At 37.3% G+C, this 27,964-nt stretch overlaps 1 protein-coding gene across 1 annotated transcript in view; it reads right to left on the bottom strand.

The window, feature by feature from the left end:
• The window catches only part of ETNK1 (ethanolamine kinase 1), a 64,184-nt gene that overhangs the window by 27,173 nt on the left and 9,047 nt on the right, over nucleotides 1–27,964 (bottom strand). The window contains exons 2-3 of the mRNA XM_025995098.2: nucleotides 13,841–14,100; nucleotides 461–601 (exon numbers count right to left, since the gene is read on the bottom strand). Coding sequence (XP_025850883.1) covers nucleotides 461–601; nucleotides 13,841–14,100 — 401 coding nt within the window. The remainder of the gene's footprint in view (nucleotides 1–460; nucleotides 602–13,840; nucleotides 14,101–27,964) is intronic.

The raw sequence follows: 27,964 nt of genomic DNA on the forward strand, positions 1-27,964 counted from the left end.
TCCTATGTCTCTGCCTGCCTCTGTTCCTTCGTGAATAAATAAATAAAATCTCAAAAGATAAATAAATAATAAACAGCTTTGAACAAAAAGAATTTTTTAAAAAGGGCTCCATCACCAACTCACTCCATGCATAAAGTACCATTCCTAGCAATCGTAACACTATGTTTACTTCTAAATAAATATATTTGTTTCTTGGCTGGGTACCTCTACCCACTCCCTACCCCTGGCTTTTGTAGGGTGTTTTTTCTGTTTTGCTTTGGTTTTGAGTTGGATGGGGGGAAGGGCAGTTATATTTCTGTAGTGCCACCTGAAGGTCAAATGAATCAGGGCTAATTTAATCAAATGTGAAAAGAGCAACCAAACCAGACTTTATACACAAAAATCTTGTAAGCTATCTCTGAAACCTTTTATGTATAGAAAAACAAGGCTAAAACAATTTCAAATGTAAAAGTAAATTTACCTTTTATTAAGGTCTTCATCTGCAAATCCTGTGGGAATGAGAGAGAAATATTTTCCCATCTTTAGCCATAGATTAGATTTGGGAATCCAGCCATTGTGTGCATGGATAGCATGGATTTTAGCAAGCTGACGTGCTATGAGCCTGTTTTAAAACAAAACAGCATAAAAAGAAAATATTAAGCATCACAGGGTTCATGAGTAAACTAAAATAACAGTATGCATTTGATAACATGATTTCATTTTTACCTAGTATAAGAGTCAAAGTAATTTGTGTCAAGACAACACTCACAAGAGGCAAACAAATGTTTCAAAGCATCAGTAGGAAGAAACACCTACAATTAATTCAGTCAACAAATAATTATGTCCAAAAGAGGGTGAGCGTCTGGGAGTAGGTGGTCTATTCTGATTACATAAGCAATGGTTAGGACCAACAGGACAATACATAATTACAAATTATTTCAAGGCCTATATTACATATTAATCAGATACATTTAAATTGCACTGAGAGTCCTTTGAATTTTGAGCCTTTGTAGTCACTGAGGTTAAAGGACAAAAGAGGACTAAAGTAAAAAGGTCACTGGCAGGTAAATGGGTTTTAGAAGTTATTTTCTACAACTGTGTTAAAGACAAATTGCCTGAACAAACATTAAGATTTCATGATGTCAGAATCAATCTCCTGGAACCATACAACAAAATAATTTGAAACTGTATATACCTGTATCCATGCTATCTTTGTATCCTGTAGAACCCAGAAGAGCACATGCTAATATAAGTATATAAAACAGAAATAAGTTACCAAACAGCCTATATAGACTAGTAGGTGGGAAAATGACTTAAAGTACTACAAATTAAAGAACTTAAAAACTGGCTGGTTTGAAAATGCTCACAATCTAATGTAATGCTCCTCACAGCATTACATAGTTCTAGGACCAATAACATAGGGCCACCTAGGAATGTCTGAGGCCCCACTTCAGATCTACTGAATCACAATCTTTGAGAGTGGGCCCCAGTTCACTGCACTTATTTTTTTAAAGATTTTATTTATTTATTTGAGAGAGAAAGTGAGAGCATGAGCAGGGTGGGAGGCTGAAGGAAAGGAACAAGCAGATTCCCCACTGAGTAAGGAGCCAAAGCAAGACTCAATCCCAGGATCCTGGATCAAAGGCTCAACCAACTGAGCCACCCAGGTACCCAACAGCATTCTGGATTTTAAACAAGATCTCAAAAAACAAACAAACAAAAATAATAAAAAAAATAAAAAATAAACAAGATCTCCAGATTACCTTAATCCACTGTAAAGTTTGAGAAACACTGATATAATGAATGATCCGATTCTGCAGCATGGCTCCATACGGAAAACAAACTTTGGAAACTTAAAAAAACAAACAGAGGCATAGGTACTACCTCTAGAAATTCTGACTTAATTGATCTAGAGTATACAGCCAAGGCATCAAGATATTTAAAAGGTCCCTGGAGTGCCTGGGTAGCTCAGCCAGTTAAGCACCCAACTCTTGATTTCGGCTCAGGTCATGATCTCAGGGTTATAAGATTGAGCCCATGATAGCTCCACACTGGGTATGGAGCCTACTTAAGATTCTGTCTCCTTCTCCCTCTGCCCCTCCCTCCACCTTCCTCTAAAAAAAAAAAAATGTTTAAAGTTTCTCAAATGACTTAATATGCAAAAGTATTTGACAGCTGTTCGATTAAGACATACAGAGAATCTAGCATTGCAGTATTGTGATTAAATAGACATTTTTATACTAGAGTGAATATTTTTTACCTAGTTTCTAGTAACAAAGGAGTTCTGATTTTCCTTTGGAGAAACCTTCATCCCCTTCACTTTTAGTTCATGGGTTCATCCAGAACTGACCTCAATCCAAACACTATCCCATCTGTAGCACTAATTTTAGGAGTTAAGATACGACACAGACTTGCCCAGAGCATTCCATCCTTCTGTATTTGTTCCCCAATGATTGGTTTTGAGCATATTACTCCAACTAAGCCAAAAGGTTTGATCTCAGGAACTCTGACTGATGCTATTGATTTCGGCTGAAGCTATTAGAAAAAGAATGCCGGGCAGACTGGGTGGCTCAGCGGTTTGCCTTCAGCCAAGGGCCTGATCCTAGAGCCCAGGGATTGAGACCCACGTCAGGCTCCCTGCATGGAGCCTGCTTCTCCCTCTGCCACTCTTGCTCTCTCTCTCTGTGTTTCTCATGAATAAATAAAATAAAAATCTTAAGAAAAAGAAAAAGAAAAAGAGAAAGAAAAAGAATGCCCTGTTCCCTACTCTCCTCCCACCATGGCTGAACTGATCAGATAAGCCTGCAACTGCTGATAATTATAATTGCCATTCCTTTTTTTTTTAAGGTTTTATTTTCAAGTAATCTCTAAACCCAACAAGAGGCCCTAACCCACAACCCTGAGGATAAGAGCCTCACGCTCCACCAAGGTACCTGTATAACTGCCACTCTTGAGGAAAATCTGCCAGAATATAAAGCTAACACAGAATAAAACAGAAGAGTAATACTCCCCTAAAAACAATGTTAGAGTCCCTGGATCCACCCATGCTTGAACTCAGTATTCTCAGTTATATGTACGAATAAATTCCTTCTTCATTAAGTCAGTTTGGATTTTCCAATTATCAAGAGATCAGTGGGTAAAGCTTGATTGAGCTTGATTGAGACACTTGATTTCAGGGTTATTGCTTCGAGTCACATATTGGATGTAGAGATTACTTAAGAAAAAAATTTTAAATTAACATTTCCTCCAAGAAGCCAACAAGTATAAGATAGCCAACAAGCATAAGAAAAAATGACTAAAGACCAAACAAATGAAAATCAAAACCCCATAACCATTGGGAGGATAAGTGCTGGCAAGGATACAGAGAAACTGCTGTGTTGTGCAATATTAGTGGGAATGTAAAATGGTGCAGTTGATAAAAATAGTATGGTAGTTCCTCAAAAATATAAAAATAGAATTACCATATGATCCAACAATTCCACTTCTGGCTATATATCCAAAAAAATTGAAGTCTTGAAAAGATATTTGTATACCTATGTTCATAACACCCTTATTTATTCATAATAGCCAAAAAGGTGGAAGTAACCCAAAAGTCCATCCATGGATGAATGGATAAACAAAACACAGTATATACATAAAATGGAGTATGAGTCTTAAAAAGGAAGAAAATTCTAACATGCTACAACATGGATGAACCTTGAAGACACTGTGCTAAGTGAAATAAAACAAAAAGACAAAAGTGTGATTCCACTTGATGAAATACCTACAGCAAATTAATACTGACTGGAAACAGAATGATGATCGCTAAGTCTGGAGGTAGGGGAGTATTGGAAAGCTCCATTTTAATGCATATAAAATTTAATTTTGTAAGATGAAAATACTTGTGGAGACAGGTTGCAAAACAGTACCAATGTACTTAATAATACTTAATGGTATACTTTAAAAATGATTAAGATGGTAAACAGTTATATGTATTTTACAGTTGAAAAGAAACTTTTATTTTTTTTTTGAAAAGAAACTTTTAGTTTCCTGCCCAACACCTCCACCAAAAGAAAAAATTTTTTTAATTAAATGGTTATAAAAACATAGTTCTTGGGACTCCTGGGTGGCTCAGTGGCTGAGCATCTGCCTTTGGTTCAGGTCATGATCCTGGGGTCCTGGGATCCAGTCTTGCATCAAGCTCCCTACAGAGAGCCTGCTTCTCCCTCTGCCTATGTCTCTGCCCTCTCTGTGTCTCTCATGAATAAATAAATAAAATCTTTAAAAAATATATATACATATATAGTTCTTAACACGACTTGATTTGTTCAATTGTTTTCTATTAGTAAAATTTATATACAACTGAAAAATTTATAAAAAATCTCATTAAGAGATCCCTGGGTGGCGCAGCGGTTTGGCGCTTGTCTTTGGCCCAGGGCGCGATCCTGGAGACCCGGGATCGAATCCCACATCGGGCTCCCGGTGCATGGAGCCTGCTTCTCCCTCTGCCTGTGTCTCTGCCTCTCTCTCTCTCTCTCTGTGACTATCATAAATAAATAAAAATTTTAAAAAAATCTCATTAATTCTGTACTACTTAATAAACCATGAATTTTTATTTGTATATTAAGAAGGTAATTGGGACGCCTGGGTGGCTCAGCAGTTGAGCATCTGCCTTTGGCTCAGGGCGTAACCCCAGAGTCCTGAGACAGAGTCCCACATCCGTGCTCCCAGCATGGAGCCTGCTTCTCCCTCTGGCTATGTCTCCGTCTGTCTCTTTCTCTCTCTCTCTCTGTCTTTCATGAATAAATAAATAAAATCTTTTAAAAAAATTTTTAAAAGAAGGTAATAAAACTTACTTAAAGATTTCTGATTTTCACTATCATATATTGGTCGGTCCTTCTTCTACCTGATCTCAGTAAGGCTTTAATGCACTAACATCAAGGCAAATGCTACTTTAAAATCCCATTTTCCAGGCAGCTCGGGTGGCTCAGTGGTTTAGCGCCACCTTCAGACTAGAGTCTGATCCTGGAGACCCGGGATCGAGCCACGTTGGGCTCTCTGCATGGAGCCTGCTTCTCCCTTTGCCTGTCTGTCTGTCTCTCTCTCTCTCTCATAAATAAAATCTTTAAAATAAATAAATAAATAAATAAAATCCCATCCTCAATAAAGCAAAACATTTGAAAATTTGAAGGCTTCAGAGAATTTTTTTAAATATCCACTAATACTAATTGCCCCCACTCTTGGAAACTTTTAAAAAGTTAAGAGCATTATAATAATAACAGGAATTTTTTTAATTGAGAAATAATCCATAATCCTACCACTCCAATAGTTTCATTTTTAACACACTCCCTTTGGATTTTCACATAAGCAAATTATTGTGTGACTGTAGCCACAGTTCAGTTATTAAGCTGATTTCTTCCTCTTAGCTTTACATCAGCCATTCTGCATATTTTAGACACTGTTCAAACTTATCATTTTAATAGTAGCATATTTATTTGTGCTGATGTGCCTTGGTTATAACCAAATATAAGAACTGTTATAACATAAACATACAACTTTCTTTTATAAATTATATATTATATCATATATCGCCCTGACTTCCAAAACTGCCAAAATTACTCGTAACTCACGATATACCAGTTCCACTACAATACGTTCCAGCACTGGAAGTCAGTGATTTCTAGTTATGCTCTTTGATAAATGTGTAAAAATTCATTTTAAACTGCATTTCCTCCCATCATGTCTGTTGCTGGGTAGTTTTTAATTAAACTGCAGGCAGGATTCCTAGTAAAAAGCAACTTTCAGAGAAATACCTGATGAGAAAAATTCCTAAACATCTGTGAATTTTTATTTAAACATCTGTGAATTTTTAAAAATTTTCTGAAGGTCTCTGTAATACTTGATTGCCACAGAAAAGTTCAAATAAAACAAATCATGATAAATTTCTATAAACTGAATTACTAAGTGTTAACCTGGCACAACTCATCTTTATCTATCATACCATTCCCTCAGTCTCTACCATGCTCTGCTTCTTCCTTTAAAGTCCGGTTCAGGGACACCTCGGTGGCTCAGTCAGTTAAGTGTATACCTTTGGCTCAGGTCATGATCATAGGGGTCCTGGGATTGAGCCCTGCATCAGGCTCCCTGCTCAGTGGGGAGCCTGCTTCTCCCTCTCCCTCCCCTCGCCCTGCACTTACGCTGTTCTCTATCTTTCTCTCTAATAAATAAAATCTTAAAAAAAATTTTAAAGTCCAGTTCAGAAGTGATCTCACTGAAACACTGCCTGATTTCCCCAGTATACCACAGTAAACTCTATATATCTTTTCTGAAAATCATTTCTGTTCTTCTGTGTATACTATTTAGCTTACTTTTTTCTTTTATTAAAAGATTTTATTTATTTATTCATGAGAGACACACACAGAGAGAGAGAGAGGCAGAGACACAGGCAGAGGGAGAAGCAGGCTCCATGCAGGGAGCCCGATGTGGGAATCGATCCTGGGACTCCAGGATCGCGCCCTGAGCCAAAGGCAGATGCTTACCCACTAAGCCACCCAGATGTCCCAGCTTACTTTTTTCTAAGATTACTGTCACACACTGCAAATTACTAGGAGAGCATGGACAGTCTGAATTCCTTTTCTTTCCCTAGACTAAACATAAATATAAATCAGATTTCTTATATTCCAAGTAGATACTCTTACAATCACAATACAGGCAAGTAGCTAGGTCAGAATGAACCAAAGCAGGAGAGCACTGTAGACCTTGACCTTAGGCTCAATCAACATTTACTAAAGCTATGATTAATCAGTCTGGATTACTGGCTGCAGAACAGCTTACCTAGTAACAATGGCTCAAATGTGACACCTAAGTAATCTGAAATTAGAAATAAGCCTTATTAATTAATAAATCAAAGACCCATTTTTATCATAAATATATGAAATTCATTTTTTAAAGGAGAAAAGCTAAATATAAATACATCATCCTAAATTTAGATCCCTAACCTCTTCTGGAGCTCTAGAATTATCATTTATTCAATTGCTTACTTGATATTTTTTTAAAAGTACCTCACTGTACATATTTGAAAACAATAAAACATTCCTTTCTAAAATCATTTACATTTCAACTATTTTATTAATATGCCCTTCCCTCCATTAGCTCTTTCTATACTCTGTTCTCCAGTAATTAACAAAACCTTCTGAACACTTAAATATCCCATGAGAGAATTACAACATAATCTGAAACAAATTTAATTGCAAAATAAGGATAAATAGCCAGTGTAAATACTCATAGTGTTAACTAACCATAATCTAGCATCTTGTTTTGCTTCCTTCCTCAACCCCCATTCTATTGTTTTTCAAAATTGTGAGTCAACTCAATATAATTGTGAATCAACTTCATTGTAAGCCAACTGTCATAGAACTTAATTAAAAGTATTGCTTTTTGGTCTCTAACGGCATTCTTTTTCAAATGAAATGTGTATATGCCTGTATTAATATCATAAATGCATATTCTAAATAAGTAGATCTAACTGAAAGTATAGGAAAAGACTTCTAGTAGACTTCTTTTAGAGCAGTTTTAGGTTCACAGCAAAAACTGAGAAGGTTGAGATTTCCCATACGCCCCCTACCCAAAAGAAGCTCACCTCCCTCCATTATCAACATCCTCCACCATAGCAGTACATTTGTTGCAAAAGAAGAACCGATATTGACACCCAAAGTCCATAGTTTACATTTGGTGGTGTACATTCTATGGGTTTGAACAAATTTGACAAGTATCCATCATTAAAGTATCATACGGACATTTTCACTCCCCTAAAAATCCTGTTTCATCAATTCATCCCTCCCTCCCCACTAATCCTTAGCAACCATCAATCTTTTTAGTGTCTCCAGTTTGGCTTTTTCAGAATGTCATATAGTTGACTTAATGCAAACATGTTTATGACGTGGTATCAAACACCAAAGTGAGCTTTTGCAAAACTTCAGTATTCTTGATCTGGTGGCTCAGTCAGTAAGCATCCAACTCTTGATTTCAGCTAAGATTATGATCTCAGGATTGTGAGATCAAGCACTGTGTGGGGCTCTGCACTCAGCAGCAAGTCTGCTTGAGACTGTCTCTCCCTCTACCTCTCTCACCACTGTCCTTCTCCATCTCAGGGTTGCTCTCCAAAATAAATAAATCTTTGGGACTCCTGGGTGGTTCAGCGGTTTAGCATCTGCCTTCAGCCCAGGGTGTGATCCTGGAGTCCCAGGATGGAGTCCCACATAGGGCTCCCTACATGGAGCCTGCTTCTCCCTCTGCCTGTGTCTCTGCCTCTCTCTTTCTCTCTGTGTGTCTCTTATGAATAAATAAAATCTTAAAATAAAATAATCTTAAATAAAAAAGAATGTCAATGGGCAGCCCAAGGGGCTCAGCTGTTTAGCGCCTGCCTTTGGCCCAGGGCGTGATCCTGGAGACCCAGGATCAAGTCCCACGTTGGGCTCCCTGCATGGAGCCTGCTTCTCCCTCTGCCTGTGTCTCTGCCTCTCTTTGTCTCTCTCTGTGTCTCTCAGGAATAAATAAAATCTTAAAAAAAAAAAAAGAATGTCAAAAAAACTATAATTATTCTTTCTACTTAAGATTACCTAAGACCAATTATGCGAAGCTTTCCTTCTAAAAGAAAATTCTATAGTAAACTTAATGACAATTATTTAATTATGAAGAATCACAAATCAATAAATAGGATAAAGTCTGCATTAATTTTCTTGAGTCTTTTCACTTCAATTCTACAAATTTTCATGTAACTTTCTCTATGTGATGTAACAACGGCCTTACTATTTTCCTTACATTTTATGATCTTTTCTCAGTAAGTAAAAAGATTTACTCATTGTTATTCTGGGGGATATACTTTCACTTAGCCACATGACCTTAGGCAAATTACTTAAAATCTTTACACCTTACTTTTCTCATCTATTAAAGTGAGATCTTAACATTATCCATTCCCTGGAATTATTATGAGTTGAATTTATTAATATACATAAAATATTTTGGGGCACCTGGCTGGCTCGGTCAGTGGAGCATGTAACTCTTGATATCGGGGTCATGAGTTCAAGCCCCATATTGGGCATAATTTACTTAATAAAAAAAAATATTAAAATATACATAGGGACACCTGGGTGGCTCAGCAGTTAAGCATCTGCCTTTGGCCCAGGGCATGATCCGGGATCAAGTCCCACATTGGGCTCCTTGCAGCCTGCTTCTCCCTCAGCCTGTGTCTCTGCCTCTCTCTCTCTCTCTCTCTCTCTCTCTCTCTCTCATGAATAAATAAATAAAATCTCTTGTAAAAAATAAGTAAATAAAATATAGATATAGCAGAGCCTGGATGGCTCAGTGGTTGAGCTTCTGACTCTTGGTTTTGGCTCAAGCAGGTCATGATCTCAGGGTTGTGAAATGGAACCCTGCTTCAGGTTCAGTACTCAGCAGGGAGTCTGCTTGGGATTCTCTCTCCCTCTGCTCCTCCCCTACCACTCTCTCTCTAAAATAAATCTTTAAAAATACACACACAGTGTTCAAAAGTGTCCTGCCCATATTAAGCGCTATATCAGTATTAGCCACCAGCATCAGTTTGACAATTTCTCTAATTAATAAGAACTGTAACATACCCATTACTACCTTTTCCTTTAGGATCAACTAAAAATAAAATCGTGACATTTTAATATAAAACCGTCTCCTTGAGGCAATTAAAAGAAAAACCCCAAAAAGAGGACTACTCGTGGGTAGTTAATACATAAAATCACTTAGTTGAGTAAGATTCTGAAATCTCATCTATGTTCAGAACTAAAGAACTCGGGATCCCTGGGTGGCACAGCGGTTTGGCGCCTGCCTTTCGCCCAGGGCACGATCCTGGAAACCCGGGATCGAATCCCACGTCGGGCTCCCGGTGCATGGAGCCTGCTTCTCCCTCTGCCTGTGTCTCTGCCTCTCTCTCTCTCTCTGTGTGTGTGACTATCATAAATAATAAATAAAATTTAAAAAAAAAAAAAGAACTAAAGAACTCCAAGATTGGTTAGTTTTGTCTGTCACAAACAAGAAGGGGGGTTTAGTGGCAATAGTTACTTGGTATGCTACATCTACATGCTGCTTGCGTACATCTTAAGGAATACTACATATTATAATAAATAGTACACAAAAGCAAAAAATCTGTGAATTTTAAAATTCAGAAAATGTCTCTAAAAGCATAATAAAGTCAACTGATTTATAACGTCCATAATTTACCTAAGTACTTTAATACTTTCTTGTCCAGGTTGTTAGAAGCTCTGCCTAAGTCACATAAAATATGAAAAGTCTTGCAGAAAAAAAAATAATAATTATAAAGCTAACATTTACATAGTGTTTAACATATGCCAGGTATTGTTCTAAACTTTTTACATATACTAACAACTTTAATCCTTACAACAACCCTAGAAGTAAATATCACTATTTTCATTTTTTAGATAAGGAAATTGAAACACAAAATGTTTTAAGTAATATCCCCAAATTCACATAGTTCGTAAGTCTGAAGCAGTCTGGTTTCACTGTGTATCCTTAGCGGCAGAGATATAATGCCATATATAGAATTTCACATGGCTTTAGATTTTATAACGTTACACAATCACTAAAAGAGAAAAAAACTGCCCTAGACCTCCCATATCAATCAAGAGAAAAATCTCCTGAATGTGAACTTTTTGACCAGCAAACAGCACCCATTGCCAATAGTTCAAATGGAAGTTTAAATTTTGTGAGTTAAAAACAGCATAAGAATGTCAACATCAAATGAATAAAGTATGGGTTTCACAAAGCAATTAAAATGGGTACACCAGGGCAACCCGGGTGGCTAAGCAGTCTAGCACCGCCTTCAGCCCAGGGCCTGATCCTGGAGACAGGGATCGAATCCCACGTCAGGCTCCCTGCATGGAGCCTGCTCCTCCCTCTGCCTGTGTCTCTGTCTCTCTCTTTCTCGTTCTGTGTCTCTCATGAATAAATAAAAAATAAAATCTTAAAAAAAAAATGGCTACACCAGTAAAAATGGTTATAGACCCTAAGCAATTTTCTTCTTAAATCTTTTGGACATTGACTCTTAAAACTAACATTTTTCTCCCTGCTTTAGTTACTAGGAAGCTCATATGGCCCTTCTCTAACAACCTTATGGAATATACTTTTTGTATCTGAATCTAACTCCAGCTTTTCCTTTGACCTAATTTGTGCATCTAATCACTTTTAATCCTGTTACATAGATGTATCTCAAACATTGTGAACAAAACTGAAGATTTATGAGGGAGCCTGGGTGACTCAGCTGACTAAGCCCCGTGTCAGGCTCCCTACTCAGCAGAGGAGTCTGCCTGCCTCTCCCTCTCCCTCTGCCCATGTTCTCTCTCTCTCTCACTGACTCACTCTCTCTCATATAAATAAATAAAATCTTTTAAAAAATTGATTTATAAATAAATCTGATACAGACACGCACACAAACCTAAAGACCAAAAAATGTGACACATAAGAAAAAACATAATATCTATTAATCAGGTCCTTCAATATATTCTAAAGAGTACACTCACATTAGGAAAGAGACTCTCTGGTTAAAAACTGGGGTTTGAATAAATAGATTTCTCTGCCAAAATATTTTTAAATACTATTTGAAACAGTTTAAAATAGGTAAATACTGTTCTACTCCATTTCCACCAGTGTGTTAACGAAGCACCTTTATAATGTGATCCAGGCTCTCCTCTCTCAAATAAATAAAAAATTTTTTAAAAAGAAGGAAAAAGAAGAGGCGCCTGAGTGGCTCAGTCAGTTAAACAACAGCCTTCAGCTCAGGTCATGATCCAGGGGTCCTGGGATGGAGCCCTGCATCAGGCACCCTGCTGTGAGGAGTCTGCTTCTCCGTCCTCTCCCTTTGCCCTTCCCCCTGCTCTTGCTCTCTCTTGCTCTCAAATAAATTAATTTAATTAAAAATATATATACGATCCAGGATCCCTACAGACTCAAATCTATTCAGATTTATGAAGTTAAAACTACTTTCATAAGATACCATTTACCTTTTAAACTCTAATTCTCTCATGAGTACATGGTGTAGTTTTCAAGAAGTTACATGTGTGATGTTATCACACTGACAGCTAATAATGTGAGCTTGATATTCTTATATTCAAAAAATGTTTTAATTTTTAATATGGTAAACATTGATAAATAAAACTCACAAAAACTCTAAGCCCTCAATAATCTGGAGTTGTAAAGGGATCTGGAGAACAAAATGTTTGAGAACTTCTGGTTGGAACTATGAATGAATTTGCAGTTTGTTTGGTTTTTTTTGAATCTGCAGTTTTTAAATCAAGCTCATTTACTAGTTTTTTAGAGCAGAAAGAGAAATATAAAAAACAGTAATAAAAAAACTAATTTTGGAAAAACGATGTAGCATATGCAACAAATTTTTCTTACAGAAAACATAATACACTGAATTAAAGTTGTACAAGTAACATAATACACTGAATTAAATAAAAAGTTTAAAAAGTAACAGTATTAACAGAATTGAAAGAATCTTAGCAAAAACTCCGAAAAATATGAGCAACTGAATTACAAAAGTTGGTAGGAAGAAACGTGTAATGCTTTAATCCAAGCACTACTTTAAAAAATTAAGGGGACCAGGATCCCTGGGTGGCTCAGCAGTTTAGCGCCTGCCTTCGGCCCAGGGCGTGATCCTGGAATCCCGGGATCGAGTCCCGCATCGGGCTCCCTGCATGGAGCCTGCCTCTTCCTCTGCCTGTGTCTCTGCCTCTCTCCTCTCTGTGTCTCTCATGAATGAATAAATAAAATCTTTAAAAAAAAAAAATTTTTTTTTTAAATTAAGGGAACCACTTCACACCAGTCAGAATGGCTAAAATTAACAAGTCAAGAAACAACAAATGTTAGCGAGGATGCCAATGTTGGTGAGGATGCAGAGAAAGGGTAACTCTCTTACACTGCTGGTGGGAATGCAAACTGGTACAGCCACCTGGAAAACAGTGGTTCCTCACAAAGTTAAAAATAGAGTCCCCCAGCAATTACACTAGGTATTTACCCCAAATATTTACAGCAGCAATGTCCACAACAGCCAAACTATGGAAAGAGCCTAGATGTCCATTGACAGATGAATGGATAAAGAAGATGTGGTGTGTGTGTGTGTGTATATATATATATATACACACACACACACACGCGCGTGCGCGCGCACAATGGAATATTACTCAGCCACCAAAAAATGAAATCTTGCCATTTGCAATGATGTGGATGGAACTAGAGGGTATCATGCTAAGCAAAATAAGCAGTTAGAGAAAGACAATTATCAGTGGTTTCCCTCATGTCAAAACAGAGGAGCACAGGGGAAAGGAGGAAAAATAAAACAAGACGAGATCAGAGAGGGAGACAAACCGTAAGAGATTCTTAATCACAGAAAACAAACAGGGTTACTAGGAGGGTGGTGGGGAGAGTAATTTGGCGATAGGCATTAAGGAGGTCATGTGATATAATGAGCATCAGGTGTTACAGACAACTGATGAATCACTGAACTCTACTTTGAAACTATGTTAATTAATTCAATCTAAATGTAAAGATAAAAAGTAAAATAAATAAAGTAAAAAATTAAGGGGAAGCCTTGACACTACAGCAGGCTAATCTAAAACCACATCTCACAGTCCTTTCTTTTACAAAGACTCGATGAGACAGCAGACAGAAAGGATTGTCTTTCTTCAGGAAAAACAAAACAGAACCCTAACTAAAAAAGTTTCTAAGTTAACCAAATAGTTGCTCAAAGGAAGAAAAGGCAGTTTTAAAAAATATTTCGTTAGAGCACTTAATACTCTTATTTTTCAAAAAGATAAATTATTTACAAAAAGAAATGTACCTGAATATGGCAGGGTTGCAGACATGCTTTGGATCCAATGCTTCTCCCTGTATAAATTCATAACACAGTCCATTATTGAAGGTACAGTAGAGTTGTGGTGCACAGCCATGAGCCTGTAACACTCGGAAACTCTTCACTTCCTCATCTCGATCAACCAGTAACTCAGTCTTATTGCCATAAATTCGCACCAGGACTACATCTTCCATTGTATTGCTCACATAACAGCCAATAAGTTTATTTGTGATTCCATCTGTGAAAAGCTGTCAAAAAAAAAAAAAAAAAAAAAGGAAAGGTAAAAATGTGGGGAAAAAGCAATTGCATACTTTTAACGAATGAAATAGCAGATAGCTTGAAAATAAATACTAATTAAAAGAAAAATATCTACCTTTAACATAAAAAACTTTTATTTTTAAAGATTTTGTGTATTCATTCATGAGAGACAGAGAGAGAGAGAGGAGAGAGAAGCAGAGACACAAGCAGAGAGAGAAGCAAGCCCATGCAGGGAGCCCGACCTGGGATGTGATCCTGGGTCTCCAGGATCATGCCCTGGGCTGAAGGTGGCACTAAACCGCTAAGCCACGGGCTGCCCTAAAAAACTTTTAAATACAATTTTGCCTAACATGTCTATAATTTTAATTCTAGATTTAAACAAAAAAGAATGCTGTAATTCCTATATAACATTGTCTTTCTTGATCCAAAATGTTAATTATTCAATCTCTGGTACTCCCACACAATGTTTTGATACCTATTGTATCTCAAAGTATGCTTGTACTTCAATCACTGCAGTACACACACACACACACACCTCTCTCCTATGTCTAATAAATTGGAAAGTCTCTAAAAACAAGACACTGCCCTCCTCCAGCATGGCATATAGCATATAAAAGGTCTTTACCAACAATCACAAGTATAAATATACAAATATAAATCTACCATAACTTACACATTATGGTAAATCTCATAGAAAAAATTTAAGTGTTAATTTTAAAGGTTACTTAACATGCATTAGAAATTGTTTTAAGGGCAGTCCTGGTGGCTCAGCGGTTTAGCGCCTGCCTTTGGCCCAGGGCGTGATCCTGGAGTCCCGGGATGAAGTCCCACATTGGGCTCCCTGCCTGGAGCCTGCTTCTCCTTTTGCCTGTGTCTTTGCCTCTCTCTCTCTCTCTCTCTTTGTGTCTCATGAATAAATAAATAAAATATTTTAAAAAAAAGAATTTCAAGTTCTTTTTTATATCAACACAAATGGTACATTAAAAAAAAGCAGGGATCCCTGGGTGGCGCAGCGGTTTGGCGCCTGCCTTTGGCCCAGGGCACGATCCTGGAGGGCCGGGATCGAATCCCACATCGGGCTCCCGGTGCATGGAGCCTGCTTCTCCCTCTGCCTGTGTCTCTGCCTCTCTCTCTCTCTCTCTCTCTCTCTCTGTGACTATCATAAATAAATTTTAAAAAATAAAAAAAATAAAAAATAAATAAATAAATAAATAAAAGCAAACAGATGATTAGCAGTCTTAGTTCAAATCTACTCAAAAATTGCAACCTTCACCTTCCTCTGATACTAAAATTAATTTTTCTATTTGCTCAACAATTCAAAGCTCTTGGAGGCTTTCAGGTGGAACAAAGGGATAAGAGGTGAAAGTGTAAGCAAGAGTTAAGCACTTTTTTTTCAAGAAAACTGGCAAAAAACAAAAGGAAAAAAGCCAAAGTATAAGTTTTAAATGTACACATATTTACCTGATGCCGGAGAAAGAATATAAATGCTTCTAATTCAATTTTTGTAATGATAAATGACATCTGAAAAAGCTTTACATCTTCAGATGAAAATTTCAAAGTATTTACCAAAGTATTATACAGCTACTAGTTTTTATATAATGCACTTTTTTTAATTATATACAAAACTTATTAACCTTACTCACCTAATGCAGGTAAACTGTATGACCTAATGTAAAGAGATTTATTCTAAATATCTACTTTTTCAGGTATGCAGTGACATACAAGTACTGCTTCCCACCTAGATTTCACAAAGACTTGTATGCAGAATTGACAAGAACAATATGCACTTAAACTAAATGTGAATCATTTTATTAAAAACTGTGTTAAAAAGCATGTTGTTTACTACAAAGGCATAGAAATTTACACACGTTATTCTGTAACTTCTTCAGATGTCATGTACAGATAAATATCTCAATTTACTGTAACAAAGACTGAGAAACCAACTCCAAAATTCTCTATGTACAACAGCCACATACTTCCAATGAAATAACAGTCACAATAAATCTTTAGGGTAAAAAATAAATACATGACGGATGGCTCATGAGTGGCTCAGCAGTTGCGCGTTTGCCTTCAGCCCAGGGCGTGATCCTGGAATCCCAGAATCGAGTCCCACCATCGGGCTTCCTGCATGGAGCCTGCTATTCGCTCTGCCTATCTCTGCCCCTCTCTCTGTGTGTCTCTCATGAATAAATAAATAAAATCTTTTTTAAAAAATGCATGAATAATATAACTTCACATCTATAAAATATTATATAAATAAGGATAAAAAAAAGTCTGCAAAGATATTCGACAAATATTAGGCAGTAAATCTTGGTTTTTGTTTCTTGTTTCTTGAATTTTTGTTTTGTTTTGTTTTGGCTTTAAGTATGTTTTCTCACTTTCTTTTTCCTGCAATGAACCATAGTTTACATATGGAAAATTAAATTGCTAAAAGAAAAGCCCAACAGCTAGGAACTGACCTGGCACTCATAGTAAGGCCCTGTGGTTCTGCTGAACATAAACAATTTCACAGAACACCAACATCAGATGAGGCCACTCTGACCACAATGAATCAAGACAGAGATAAAGCCACTCTTCAATCATGTCCGAACATATACAAATTATAAAATTTTTTTCAAACCACAAAAATGACTAAATATCCCCTTATTTGAGCTAATATGAATGACAGCTTTGGCCTTGCTTCGTTCCTTCAGTCCTCTAGGTAAGATTAAGATATCCAGTCATAGACTTGCCCCACTTTCTTCCTGACAGACTTAATCCAGAGGAAAGCCTGCTTCTTTGACACTCTCCCAAATCAGCAAGCCCAAATTCTATAATAAGTTCTTTCTAACACCCACTTACTGAGATCCCTACCATTCTGAGTGATATAAGCTTTCTCTTAAACCCAACATGTTCAGCTATCAGTGTGTTCCTGATGGTCACTGGAGAACACTGGCTTTAAAGATGGAAAGATAATGGTTTTTGCCCTCCAATGGTTCCCACTCCGCATTTATACCAACAAGAAATTCAATGTGCTGAACCTTCTGAAATATACAATATATACTAGATACATACTAGATATATATATTGTAGTAGATATATACTAGAAATATCAAATGTTGGGGCACCTGGGTGGTTCAGTCAGTTATGAATCTGCCTTTGGCTCTGATCATGATCTCAGGGTCCTGGGATACAGCCCCGAGTTGTGTTGGGTTCCCTACTCAGCAGGGCCTCTGCTTCTCCCACTGTCCCTCCCCCCTCCTCATATTCTCTCTCTCTCTCTCTCAAATAAATAAATAAAATCTTTTTTAAAAATGGGGGAAATGTAAAAATTTCATCTCAATAAAGGTGGGACAAAACTAATAGAAATCTCATGGAGCTCCTTTTCTTAATTATCCTGCACTGTTTATCAAGTATTTAGGATAGTACTAACTCAGATGATGAGCTAGAAAGCAAGACTTCTTTGAGTCTGAATTCTAGCTGTATTATCTACAGGCTGCATAACCTTAGGGAAGTCACTTAATCCCTATGTGCTTCATTCTCCTTATATATAATATTAACATACTGGATCTATTTCATAATGTTATGAGGATTAATGACTTAATACACATAAAAGCTTTAAAACAGTGACTGACATACACTAAGACCTTAACATGCATGTTCTATGCATGTAGAAAACTCCATATTTACATTTTAATAAAAGACGAAGAATTCACAACAGAAGAGTTAAGACAAAATGTATGTTACAGGGACCCCTGGGTGGCTCAGAGGTTGGGCGTCTGCCTTTGGCTTAGGGCGTGATCCTGGAGTCCTAGGATCGAGTCCCACATCAGGCTCCCTGCATGGAGCCTGCTTCTCCCTCTGCCCTTGTCTCTGCTTCTCTGCTTCTCTCTCTCTCTCTCTCTCTCTCTCTCTCTCTGTCTCTCTCTGTCTCTCATGAATAAATAAAACCCTTAAAAAAAAAAAAACCCTATGTTACAGATTTACAGATTAGCCTAGACTCTAAGCTACACTGGTCCCACCTAACAAACCTTAAAGACCCAAAAGACTCAAAGTATTCCCAAGTAACTATAAAAACTATTCAGTACTTAACAAGGTAAAAATTCACAATGTCTGACATCCAAGCGAAGATTACTAGGCATGCAAAAAAGGCAGAAAAATATACTCATGAAGGGAAGGGGGGGATCAATTAATCAATTAATCTAAATGTTAGACTCAGCAGACATTAAATCTGTATTCTACTAATATGTTTTGTATTATATAACAAAAAGTTATGCAGAGACATTGCATATAAAAAAGACCCAAATCAGGCAACTCAAAACATCTAAGGAGAGAAATGCACTAGACAGATTTAACAGTAGGTTAGATATTGCCCCCAAAAACGCAAACTTGAAGAAAAAGCAATAAAGGGATGCCTGGGTGGCTCAGCAGTTGAGCGCCTGACTACAGCCAAGGGCATGATCTTGGGGTCCCGGGATCAAGTCCTACATCGGGCTCTCTGCATGGAGCCTGCTTCTCTCTGTTGTCTGCCTCTCTTTCTCTCTCTCTCTCTCATGAATGAATAAATAAAATCTTAAAAAAAAAAAAAGCAATAGATACTAGAACAGAACACAGAAATAGAAAACAGAACACATGAGGGGAAAAGAAAAAAAACTAGCTAAACTACAGAGCAAGTGAGCATGAGTGAGTGAGCAGAGTATCCATGAGCAAAGAGATTTTCTATCCCCCAATGGAGAAAAGAGGAAAAAAATATTTTTAATGGCCAAAATTTATCCAAATTAGATGAAAATCTATACACTGAAATATTCAAGAAGTTCAATAAGCCTGACCCCAAGAAATACAAAGAAAACAATATCAACACATATAACAAAATTGTTTAGAACCACAGATGAAACATGTAATGGTAATAGTACCCATTCATTTTATTTTCCATGTACTCAAGCAAATTTCTGAGAGTCATCTTTGACCCCTCCCCTCTCCAGCCCCCACATAAAAAGTTCTGTTCCTAAATAATTCTTAAAACTTGTTTCTTGGGGGGGGAAAAAAAAAAAAACTTGTTTCTTGGGCAGCCCGGGTGGCTCAGCGGTTTAGCGCCGCCTCAGGCCCAGGGCCTGATCCTAGAGCCCCGGGATTGAGTGCCATATCAGGCCCTCTGCCTGGAGCCTGCTTCTCCCTCTGCCCGTGTCTCTGCCTCTCTCTCTCTCCCTCTCCCTCTCTCTCTCTCTCCCTGTGTGTGTCTCTCATGAATAAATAAAATCTTTTAAAAAGAAAAAAAGAAAAAAAACTTTTTTTGAGAGAGCTTGTTAACTCATTAAGTAGTTACACTAAATGTGAAAGAACGAAATCCATTTAAAACACTGTGAAAAATACATATTTATATATGCTGCTTTTACAAGAGACATGCAAAAGAAAGCTGACGTAGTTACACCATATTAAACAAAATAGTCTTAACAATATGTTCTGGGAAATAAACAGACATTTTATAATAATGAAAAAAATGGATCCAGGAAGAAGATGTAACAATTCTAGATGTGTAATGCATCCAGTAACACAGCTTCAAAATGTATTTAGAAAAAACTGACAAACTAATTGGATAATTGGTTGAATCTTAAGCACACTTCTCAAGAGCTGATATTTTTAAAAACAGACAAAAATCATTATGCATACAAGTGATCTAAACAACAGAATCAAAACCCCAACTTCCTTGACATACACAGAACTCTGTATCCAACGATAATACACATGCTTTTAAAGCCTACATGAAGTATTAGCAAAACTGACTATAAGCCTGATTATAAACAAGCCTCAATAAACATCAAAAATCAGAATATTTTCTCAAACTACAAGAGAATATGTGCCAGACATCAATAACACAAACTGCACATTAACTTATACATATCCCAAATAAAAATGATTAAAATAGTAAGTTTTATGTTGTTTTTTACCACAGTAAAGAAAAGACTTTAGGGCCCCTGGGTGGCTCAGGTCATGATCCCAGGGTCCTGGGATGGAGGTCTCCATCAGGCTCTCTGCTCAGCAGAGTCTGCTTCTCCCTCTACCCCTCCCCCTTGCTCATGCATGTGCGCACACACGTTATCTCTCAAATGAATCTATTTAAAAAAAAGAAAAAAGACTTTAAAACTCTCCCATTCATTTGAAATGAAGCAATAATGAATATGTAAATAATCCAAGGGATGAAGAAAAAAAGATAATTAGAAAACATTCTGAAGTGAATGATGATAAAAATATTTCAAAACTTGTGGGCACTTTCAGGGTCACATAAATGAAAATATGAAGAAAAAAAAAAAAAGATGGGGAGCCTGGGTGGCTAAATTGGTTAAGCACCTGCCTTTGGCTCAGGTCATATTCCCAAGGCCCTGGGATCAAGCCCACATCAGGCTCTCTGCTCAGTTGGAGCCTGCTCCTGCTTCTCGTTCTCCCTCTTCCTCTCCCTCCCCCTCAGCCACTCCCCCTGCTTGTGCTATCTCTCTGTCAAATAAAATCTTTTAAAAAATAAAGGCAGGGATCCCTGGGTGGCGCAGCGGTTTGGCGCCTGCCTTTGGCCCAGGGCGCGATCCTGGAGACCCGGGATCGAATCCCATGTCGGGCTCCCGGTGCATGGAGCCTGCTTCTCCCTCTGCCTGTGTCTCTGCCTCTCTCTATCTCTCTGTGACTATCATAAATAAATAAAAATTAAAAAATATTTAAAAAAATAAATAAATAAAGGCAGAAAAAAAATAAAATAAAATAAATAAATAAAGGCAGAAAACTGGTGACATAAGCTTCCAGCTTAAAAAAACTAGAAAAATAACAGCCAGTTAATCTTAAAAAAAAAAAAAAGATTAGGAACAAAATAAAAGGGCAAAATTATCAATAAAATAGAACTCAACAATCAAAATTGTTCTTTTTAAAGATAATGTTGATAACTTCCAAGCAAAATTATTAAGAAAAAGAAAACAGTTAATAAGATGCCAAAACATGCCAAGGACATTACAAGAAAATAGTTGCAAAAATCCTAATCAAAATATTAACTAGGGGCATCTAGCTAGCTCAGTCAAAAGAGGGTGAGACTCTCGATCTCAGGGTAGTGATTTTGAGCCCCATTGTATAGAGATTATGCAAATAAAAAAAATGTTTTTTAAATTAGTAACTAATACAATATAAAAAAAATAACAAATCGGAACCAAATGGGGCTTACTCTATATAAGCAAAGACTTTTAACATTCAATTTTTTTAAAAAATCAATGTTATTCAGCTTAATAACAGAAATTTGGAGGAAAATATGTAATCATCATGAGATGCAAAAAAGAAAAAGCACATGAAAAATTCAATACCCATGTATGATTAAAACATTTGCAAACTAAAAATAAGATGAAAACTTCCTTGGAGCCCCTAGCTGGCTCAGTCCATAGAACATACAATGTGATCTCAAGGTTGTGAGTTGGAACTCCACACGGGGTGCAGAGATTACTTAAAAACACATACATACTTACATACATAAAGAGGAAATTTCCTTAATCTGACAGAGTATCCAAAGAAAACCTACAGACATCATCATAACTCATAATAAATTACTGAAAGCATTCTCCCCCTGAGATTGGGAACATGATAAGGATGCTCACTATCACCTTTTATTTCAACATTGTGCTGGACATCCTAGCCAGTGCAGTAAGGCAAAAAAAAATAAATAAATAAAGGAAGAATAGGAAAGAGAAAAAATACATGTATCATCATTTGCAGACACAGGGAAAATACAAAAAGCATATACATTAAACATTAGAACTCATGTTTGAAAATTTCAATACATAACAATAGATTGAATTTCTATATATACCAACAATTCATTTTTTTAATTATACCTTTTATAATAATATCAAAAAACATCAAATTCCTAGGGGGGAAAAAGAAAAATCAAATGAAACATGCAAGACCACCACACTGAAAACTTCAAAAGTCTGAGATGCCTGGGTGGCTCAGTGGTTGAGTGTCTGCCTTCAGCCCAGGGCATGATCCTGGAGTCCCAGGATCAAGTCCCAACATCAGGCTCCCTACATGGAGCCCACTTCTCCCCTCTGCCTGTGTCTCTGCCCCAACCCCCTCTCTCTCTCTCTCCCCCCGTGTCTCTCATGAATAAATAAATAAAACCTTAAAAAAAAAAAAAAAAAGAAAAGAAAACTTCAAAAGTCTGAGAAGGGGTGCCTGCTGGCTCAGGCTGTAAGGCATGCAACTCTTGATCTCGGGATCATGAGTTTGAACCCCACATTGGGAGTAGAGTTTACTTAAAAAAAAAAGTTTGAGAGAAATAAAAGGACTAAATAAATGGAATATTCCTTGTTTATGGATTTTAAGACAATATTATTAACGATTTTTACTTCTCAAATATCTATAGATGCCACAAAGTATCAAACTCTCATTCAGTTTCTTTTTGTGAAAATTGAAAAGCTAAGTCTGCAATTTATATGGCAATTTAAAAAGAACAGTCAAGGCAATTTTAAAGAACAAATTAGAATCCTTTACCAAGGAGTGCAGTAAATATACAACATATCAACACCTACAGCAATTAATCAGGTTCTACACTTGATGATGTGTGCTTTTTATTACGTGTATAACTTAACATCAAACAGACTGTTATTAGAGTTAATGTGACATCCACATCAGGAAGAAATGTACCTTCACATAACCTTCTCATTACCTTCAGCTCTAGGTAATCTTAAAGAAAATTCCCCAAAGCTTTAGAGTTTTAAAAACTGAAAAGAAATATACAAGTATTTTTGCACTTTCTCTAATTTCTACCTTAGTATTTTAAAGAAGAGGTATAGATATAGACAGACAGATGGCCCCCAACTTAGGATAGTCTGACTTACAATTTTCCAACTTTACAATGGTGTTAAAGCAATATGCATTCAGTAAAACCATACCCTGAATATGAATTTAGGATTGGCAATATATAGTATGATCCTCTCTCATGACTATGGGCAAAAGCAGCTCCAGCTCTCAACCAGCCAGAGGATTATGAGAACAACCAACCGGTACATAAATGACCATTCTATACCCATACAACCATTCTGTTTTTCACTTTCAGTACCATATTCAATAAATAACATAAAATATTCAACACTTTATTATAAAATAGGCCTGTGTTAGATGATTTTTGTCCAACTGCAGGCAAATATCAGTGTTCTGGCATATTTAAAGTCGGCTAGGCTAAGCTATGAGGCTCAGTTGGTTACGTGTGTAAAATGCATTTTGATTTAGGATATCTTTGACTTAGTATGTAAAATGCATTTTAATTTAGGATATCTGACTTACAGTGGGTGTCAGGATGTAACTACATCTAAGTCAAAGGATACATATATCTATGAAATGAAATAAAATTTCTTACTCTATTACATGCATTCTCAACACAGCTATCACTAACAAAGAAGAAAAAAGAATCTTAAGTATTACAATGGTTTGTGGCTCATCAAAACGCAATCCTGACAAAATCTTATTCTTCGGTACATAATTTCTGTTAGATAGAAATCAATAAAATTTTTAATTCAAACTTTCTGTTTAGGGAGAAATTATTAAAAGGGTTGAGAAACAATGGCCTAGAACACAGGCATATTCAATATATGTTTGCTTATATATAAACTGATTGTAAAATACCTTAGAAATGATCAATTTGTAGAATGAGAATCTATGGGAACTAAGGTAAGTTCCCTTACTTATCCAAAGTCACAATGGCAGAACAGGTCTTAATCTGTTTCAAGGATATCAAAACCTACCTCACGTTCACTAGTATAATCCTAGACTCACTATAATATTGCTAAAGCATCATTTGGGGGAAAAAAAAGGTTAGAGGATGATAAATCCCTGATGCCAGGTGTTTGCCAAATCACCCATAGTATTAAACAGTAGGCATGCTGCCATCTGTTACAGGAGGTAAAAATAAATGGAACCTAGCAATGACAGATCCAACCTCAGGAGTTTAGTCACTGAATCCACAATAAAATGCAAAATGAGAAATTGCCTAAATGCACAATTCGCTGGCTATTGTTAGCATACTACCTAGAACAGAAAGCCAGACACTTTTAGGGTGGATTGTGACGTTACACAGACCCAGATTCCAACTGGTCCAGTGCACCATCAAGCTGCTAACCTCAAAACCATCATAAAGGAGAAAAATCATGCTGAACAGCAAATTTACAGCTGTTTACCAAAATGATTCAGGAGGCAAGGAAACAAAATCAGGAAACTAATAAAACCAGGGGATATAGTGTAAAAGTTGTCTCATTTAATGGCTCAAGATAGCTAGCTCCCTAAAAAACCTTTTAGTTTTTTTAATTTTTTTAGAGATTTTATTTATTTGACAGAGAGAGCACAGGAGCACAAGCAGCGGGAATGGAATGGCAGAGGGAGGGGGAGAAGCAGGCTCCCCACTGAGCAGGGAGCCCAAAGTGGGGCTCAATCCCAGGACCCTGGGATCATGACTTAAGCTGAAGGCAGACACTTAACCAACTGTGCCACCCAGGCACCCCTAAAAAAAAACCTTTATTAATACGACTCATAAGAATGGTTAAGTTAGCCTGCTTCTCCCCCTCCGTAGCTCCCTCTGCTTGTGCTTGCTCACATTCTCTCTCAAATATATAAAAATCCTTAAAATAAATATAAAAAAAGAATGGTTAAAGTAGAAGCAGTCTATGGTTTGAAGACCATGGCACGTTTGTGATAATACAGGACCCACAGCTCACTACTGTTAGTCCTTAATGGCAATGACTAACCCAAACAAGAGGGCTAGCCTTGTACAACGAATGAAGTGGCTAGAAAGTTTGTTTATCCCGAGAAGAGGAACTGTCCTGTCCTTTGCATGCAAAGTGGAATAGTCCAGATGAAGTGGCTGATATGCTGTACATGCAGGCCACACTAGATTTGCTTTATAGTGACCAAGATATTCAACCACTTAATATATCCCATCCCCAGGTCATGGTGAATACTGTGTATAAAAATTACTCCTACTACATACATGGGTCCCCCATGTAACTTTACTTTTACCAACAAAAGAAACTGTTCAGGATGTTGGATCAGAGTTGCTGTCTCAAGCTTCCCATCATAGGTCAGGAATAATACCAAAAAATTAGATGGTTCACTAACAAGCAGAAAAGATGGCAAATCTACTTGCCCCAGTAGAATGGAAGGTTTTAGTGGTTACTGAAAAACCAAATAAATAAAGCAGATATTGATAAAGTTGAAGCAAAAGTTTTTAACCCATCATTATCAGATACTGAGTGGACTGACAGGACTTGCTACTTAGTCTCCCAATATTGAAAGGCCCCTAACAAATCTACTCTATTTACTCTAGTTTGGAGACCTTAAAAAGCCAGAACACAGGGACACCAGGGTGGCTCAGCAGTTAAGAGTCTGCCTTCGGCTCAGCGTGTGATCCCGGAGCCTGGGGATCAAGTCCTGTGTCAGGCTCCCGGAAAGGAGCCTGCTTCTCCCTCTGCCTATGTCTCTGCCTTTCTCTCTGTATCTCTCATGAATAAATAAAATCTTAAAAAAAAAAAAAAAAAGCCAAAACACAAAGAGGAAAAAAACTATGATATTAAGCATGTGCCATCAACCTGGGGATAGTCAACAGATCAATCAAAGATGAAAAATGACTGTGAAGGTAGAATCTTAACCCCCAGGAGCCAGAGACCCGAGACCAAATGAACATATGTGGGTAAAATGGCCTAGAGCTGGAGAGAAGAAACCTTTTTGAGACTCCTTGACATGGAAGCCCGATGCATTGAATCTAACACCTTCGTCAGAGACTCTAAAAGGAACAATAGGTAAAACTTGAGATACGGGGATGCTACTGTTGATGAGAAAATTTTGGATGCAAATTAGTGTTGGAACAGATATATGAGGTGATTTTGTCTCCTCTGCCAGAATGTATTACTGATTAGATTATGTTTTGTAGAAATGCTTCCTTTAGCTTTATAAAATAGAAGACACATAAATTTACCCTGCAGTCTGGACTAATGGACCATACCAACTGGGAACTTACAAAATTGCCCAAACCTGCCACAGATGCTATTTACAGCAATATAGAACACCTGGTGGGCAAAAAGAGTTTATAGCTTTAATGACACCTTAGAAGCTAAAGTGACATCAATAAACTTAAAGGTCATTTTGAGACCCGCAAAATACAGTCCAATACCTTCTTTCGGTATGTGACACTGTCCTACAACTACAAACCCTGAGGTGGTAAAAGTATTAAACTCTACTTAGTCACTCTTGAAATTTCATTAATCCTAAGGATGATTTAAGATACCAAGCAGAGGGACACCTGGGTGGCTCGGCAGTTGAGCGTCTGCCTTTGGCTTAGGGCATGATCCCAGAGTCCCAGGATTGAGTCCACCATCAGGCTCCCTGCATGGAACTTGCTTCTCCCTCTGCCTATATCTCTGCCTCACTCTCTCGCTCTCTGTCTCTCATGAATAAATAAAATCTTAAAAAAAAAAAAAAAAAAGATACCAAGCAGGGAACCTGTTTTGACATACATTTATGATCTAGGATAACTAATTACTGAATTTAAATGAATAAACTCTTTCAAGTCAATAAAATAAAAAGTTTCAATTAAATTAACGGTTACTACACACACAAAAATCCTAGAAAGGTGGAAATTAATACCTATCAGTTAACTGTTTTGTGGGGAAAAAAAGTCATTGGGTTCCATCATCTTCCAAAATAACAAAAAGAATGTAATGAACAATACCATTTTTGTGCATCCCACTAACAAAAATTTTTTAATTTTGTATCAGATTGGACAAGATATAAGGAAAAATGTACTCTCCAATACCGTGTTGAGAACTATAAATTAACACACCTTTCATGATAATCTGGCAATATTAAAGTGAGAAACAGCATGATAGTTTTATATGTCAACTTGGATTGGCTATAATACCCAGTTAGTCAATGAAACACTAATCTAGATATAGCTGTGATAGTATTTTGTAGATGTACTTAACAACTACCGTTACATGGGTGGGCCTCATCCAATCACTTTAAGTAATGTAAAACAAGTTTCTTAAGTGTTCCTGAAGAAATCTGCTTTAAGGGACACCTGGGTGGCTCTGCCTTCGGCTCAGGGTGCAATCCTGGAGTCCCGGGATCGAGTCCCACATCGGGCTCCCTGCATGGAGTCTGCTTCTCCCTCTGCCTGTGTCTCTGCCTCTCAATATCCCTGTGTTTCTCATAAATAAAATCTTAAAAAAAAAAAATCTGCTTTAAGATTGCAGCATCAGGAGCACCTGGGTGGCTCAGTGGCTGAGTGAGTGTCTGCCTTTAGTGCAGGTCATGATCTTGGGGTCCTGGAATTGAGTCCCTCATCAGGCTCCCAATGAGGAGCCTGCTTCTCCCTCTGCCTATGTCTCTGCCTCTCTCTGTGTCTCTCATGAATAAATCCAAAAAAAAGAAAAAGAAAAAGAAAAAGAAAGAAAAAAAGAAAAAGAAAAAGAAAAAGAAAAAGAAAAAGACAAGACAAAACAAGACTGCAGCATGGGGCGTCTGGGTGGCTCACTCGGCCAAGCATCTGACTCTTGATTTTGGCTCAAATAAAGATTTTATGGGTTGTGGGATCAAGCCTAGCATAGAGACCCCCATGGAGCTCCACATCGCACTGGGCTCCACACACAGCAGGGAGCTTGCTTGTAGATTCTCTCCCTCTGCCTCTCCCCTGACTTGCATGTACACAGGGACGCTTTCCCTCTCTCTCAAATAAATAAATTGAAAAAAAAAAAAAAAAGACTACACCATCAACTCCTAAGTTTCTAACCTACTATCCTGCCCTACAATTCAGACTTATCAGCCTCTACAACTGTTATGAGCCAATTCTTTGAAACAAAGACT

This window comes from Vulpes vulpes, chromosome 8 (assembly GCF_048418805.1).
Source record: "Vulpes vulpes isolate BD-2025 chromosome 8, VulVul3, whole genome shotgun sequence".
NCBI lineage: Eukaryota > Metazoa > Chordata > Mammalia > Carnivora > Canidae > Vulpes > Vulpes vulpes.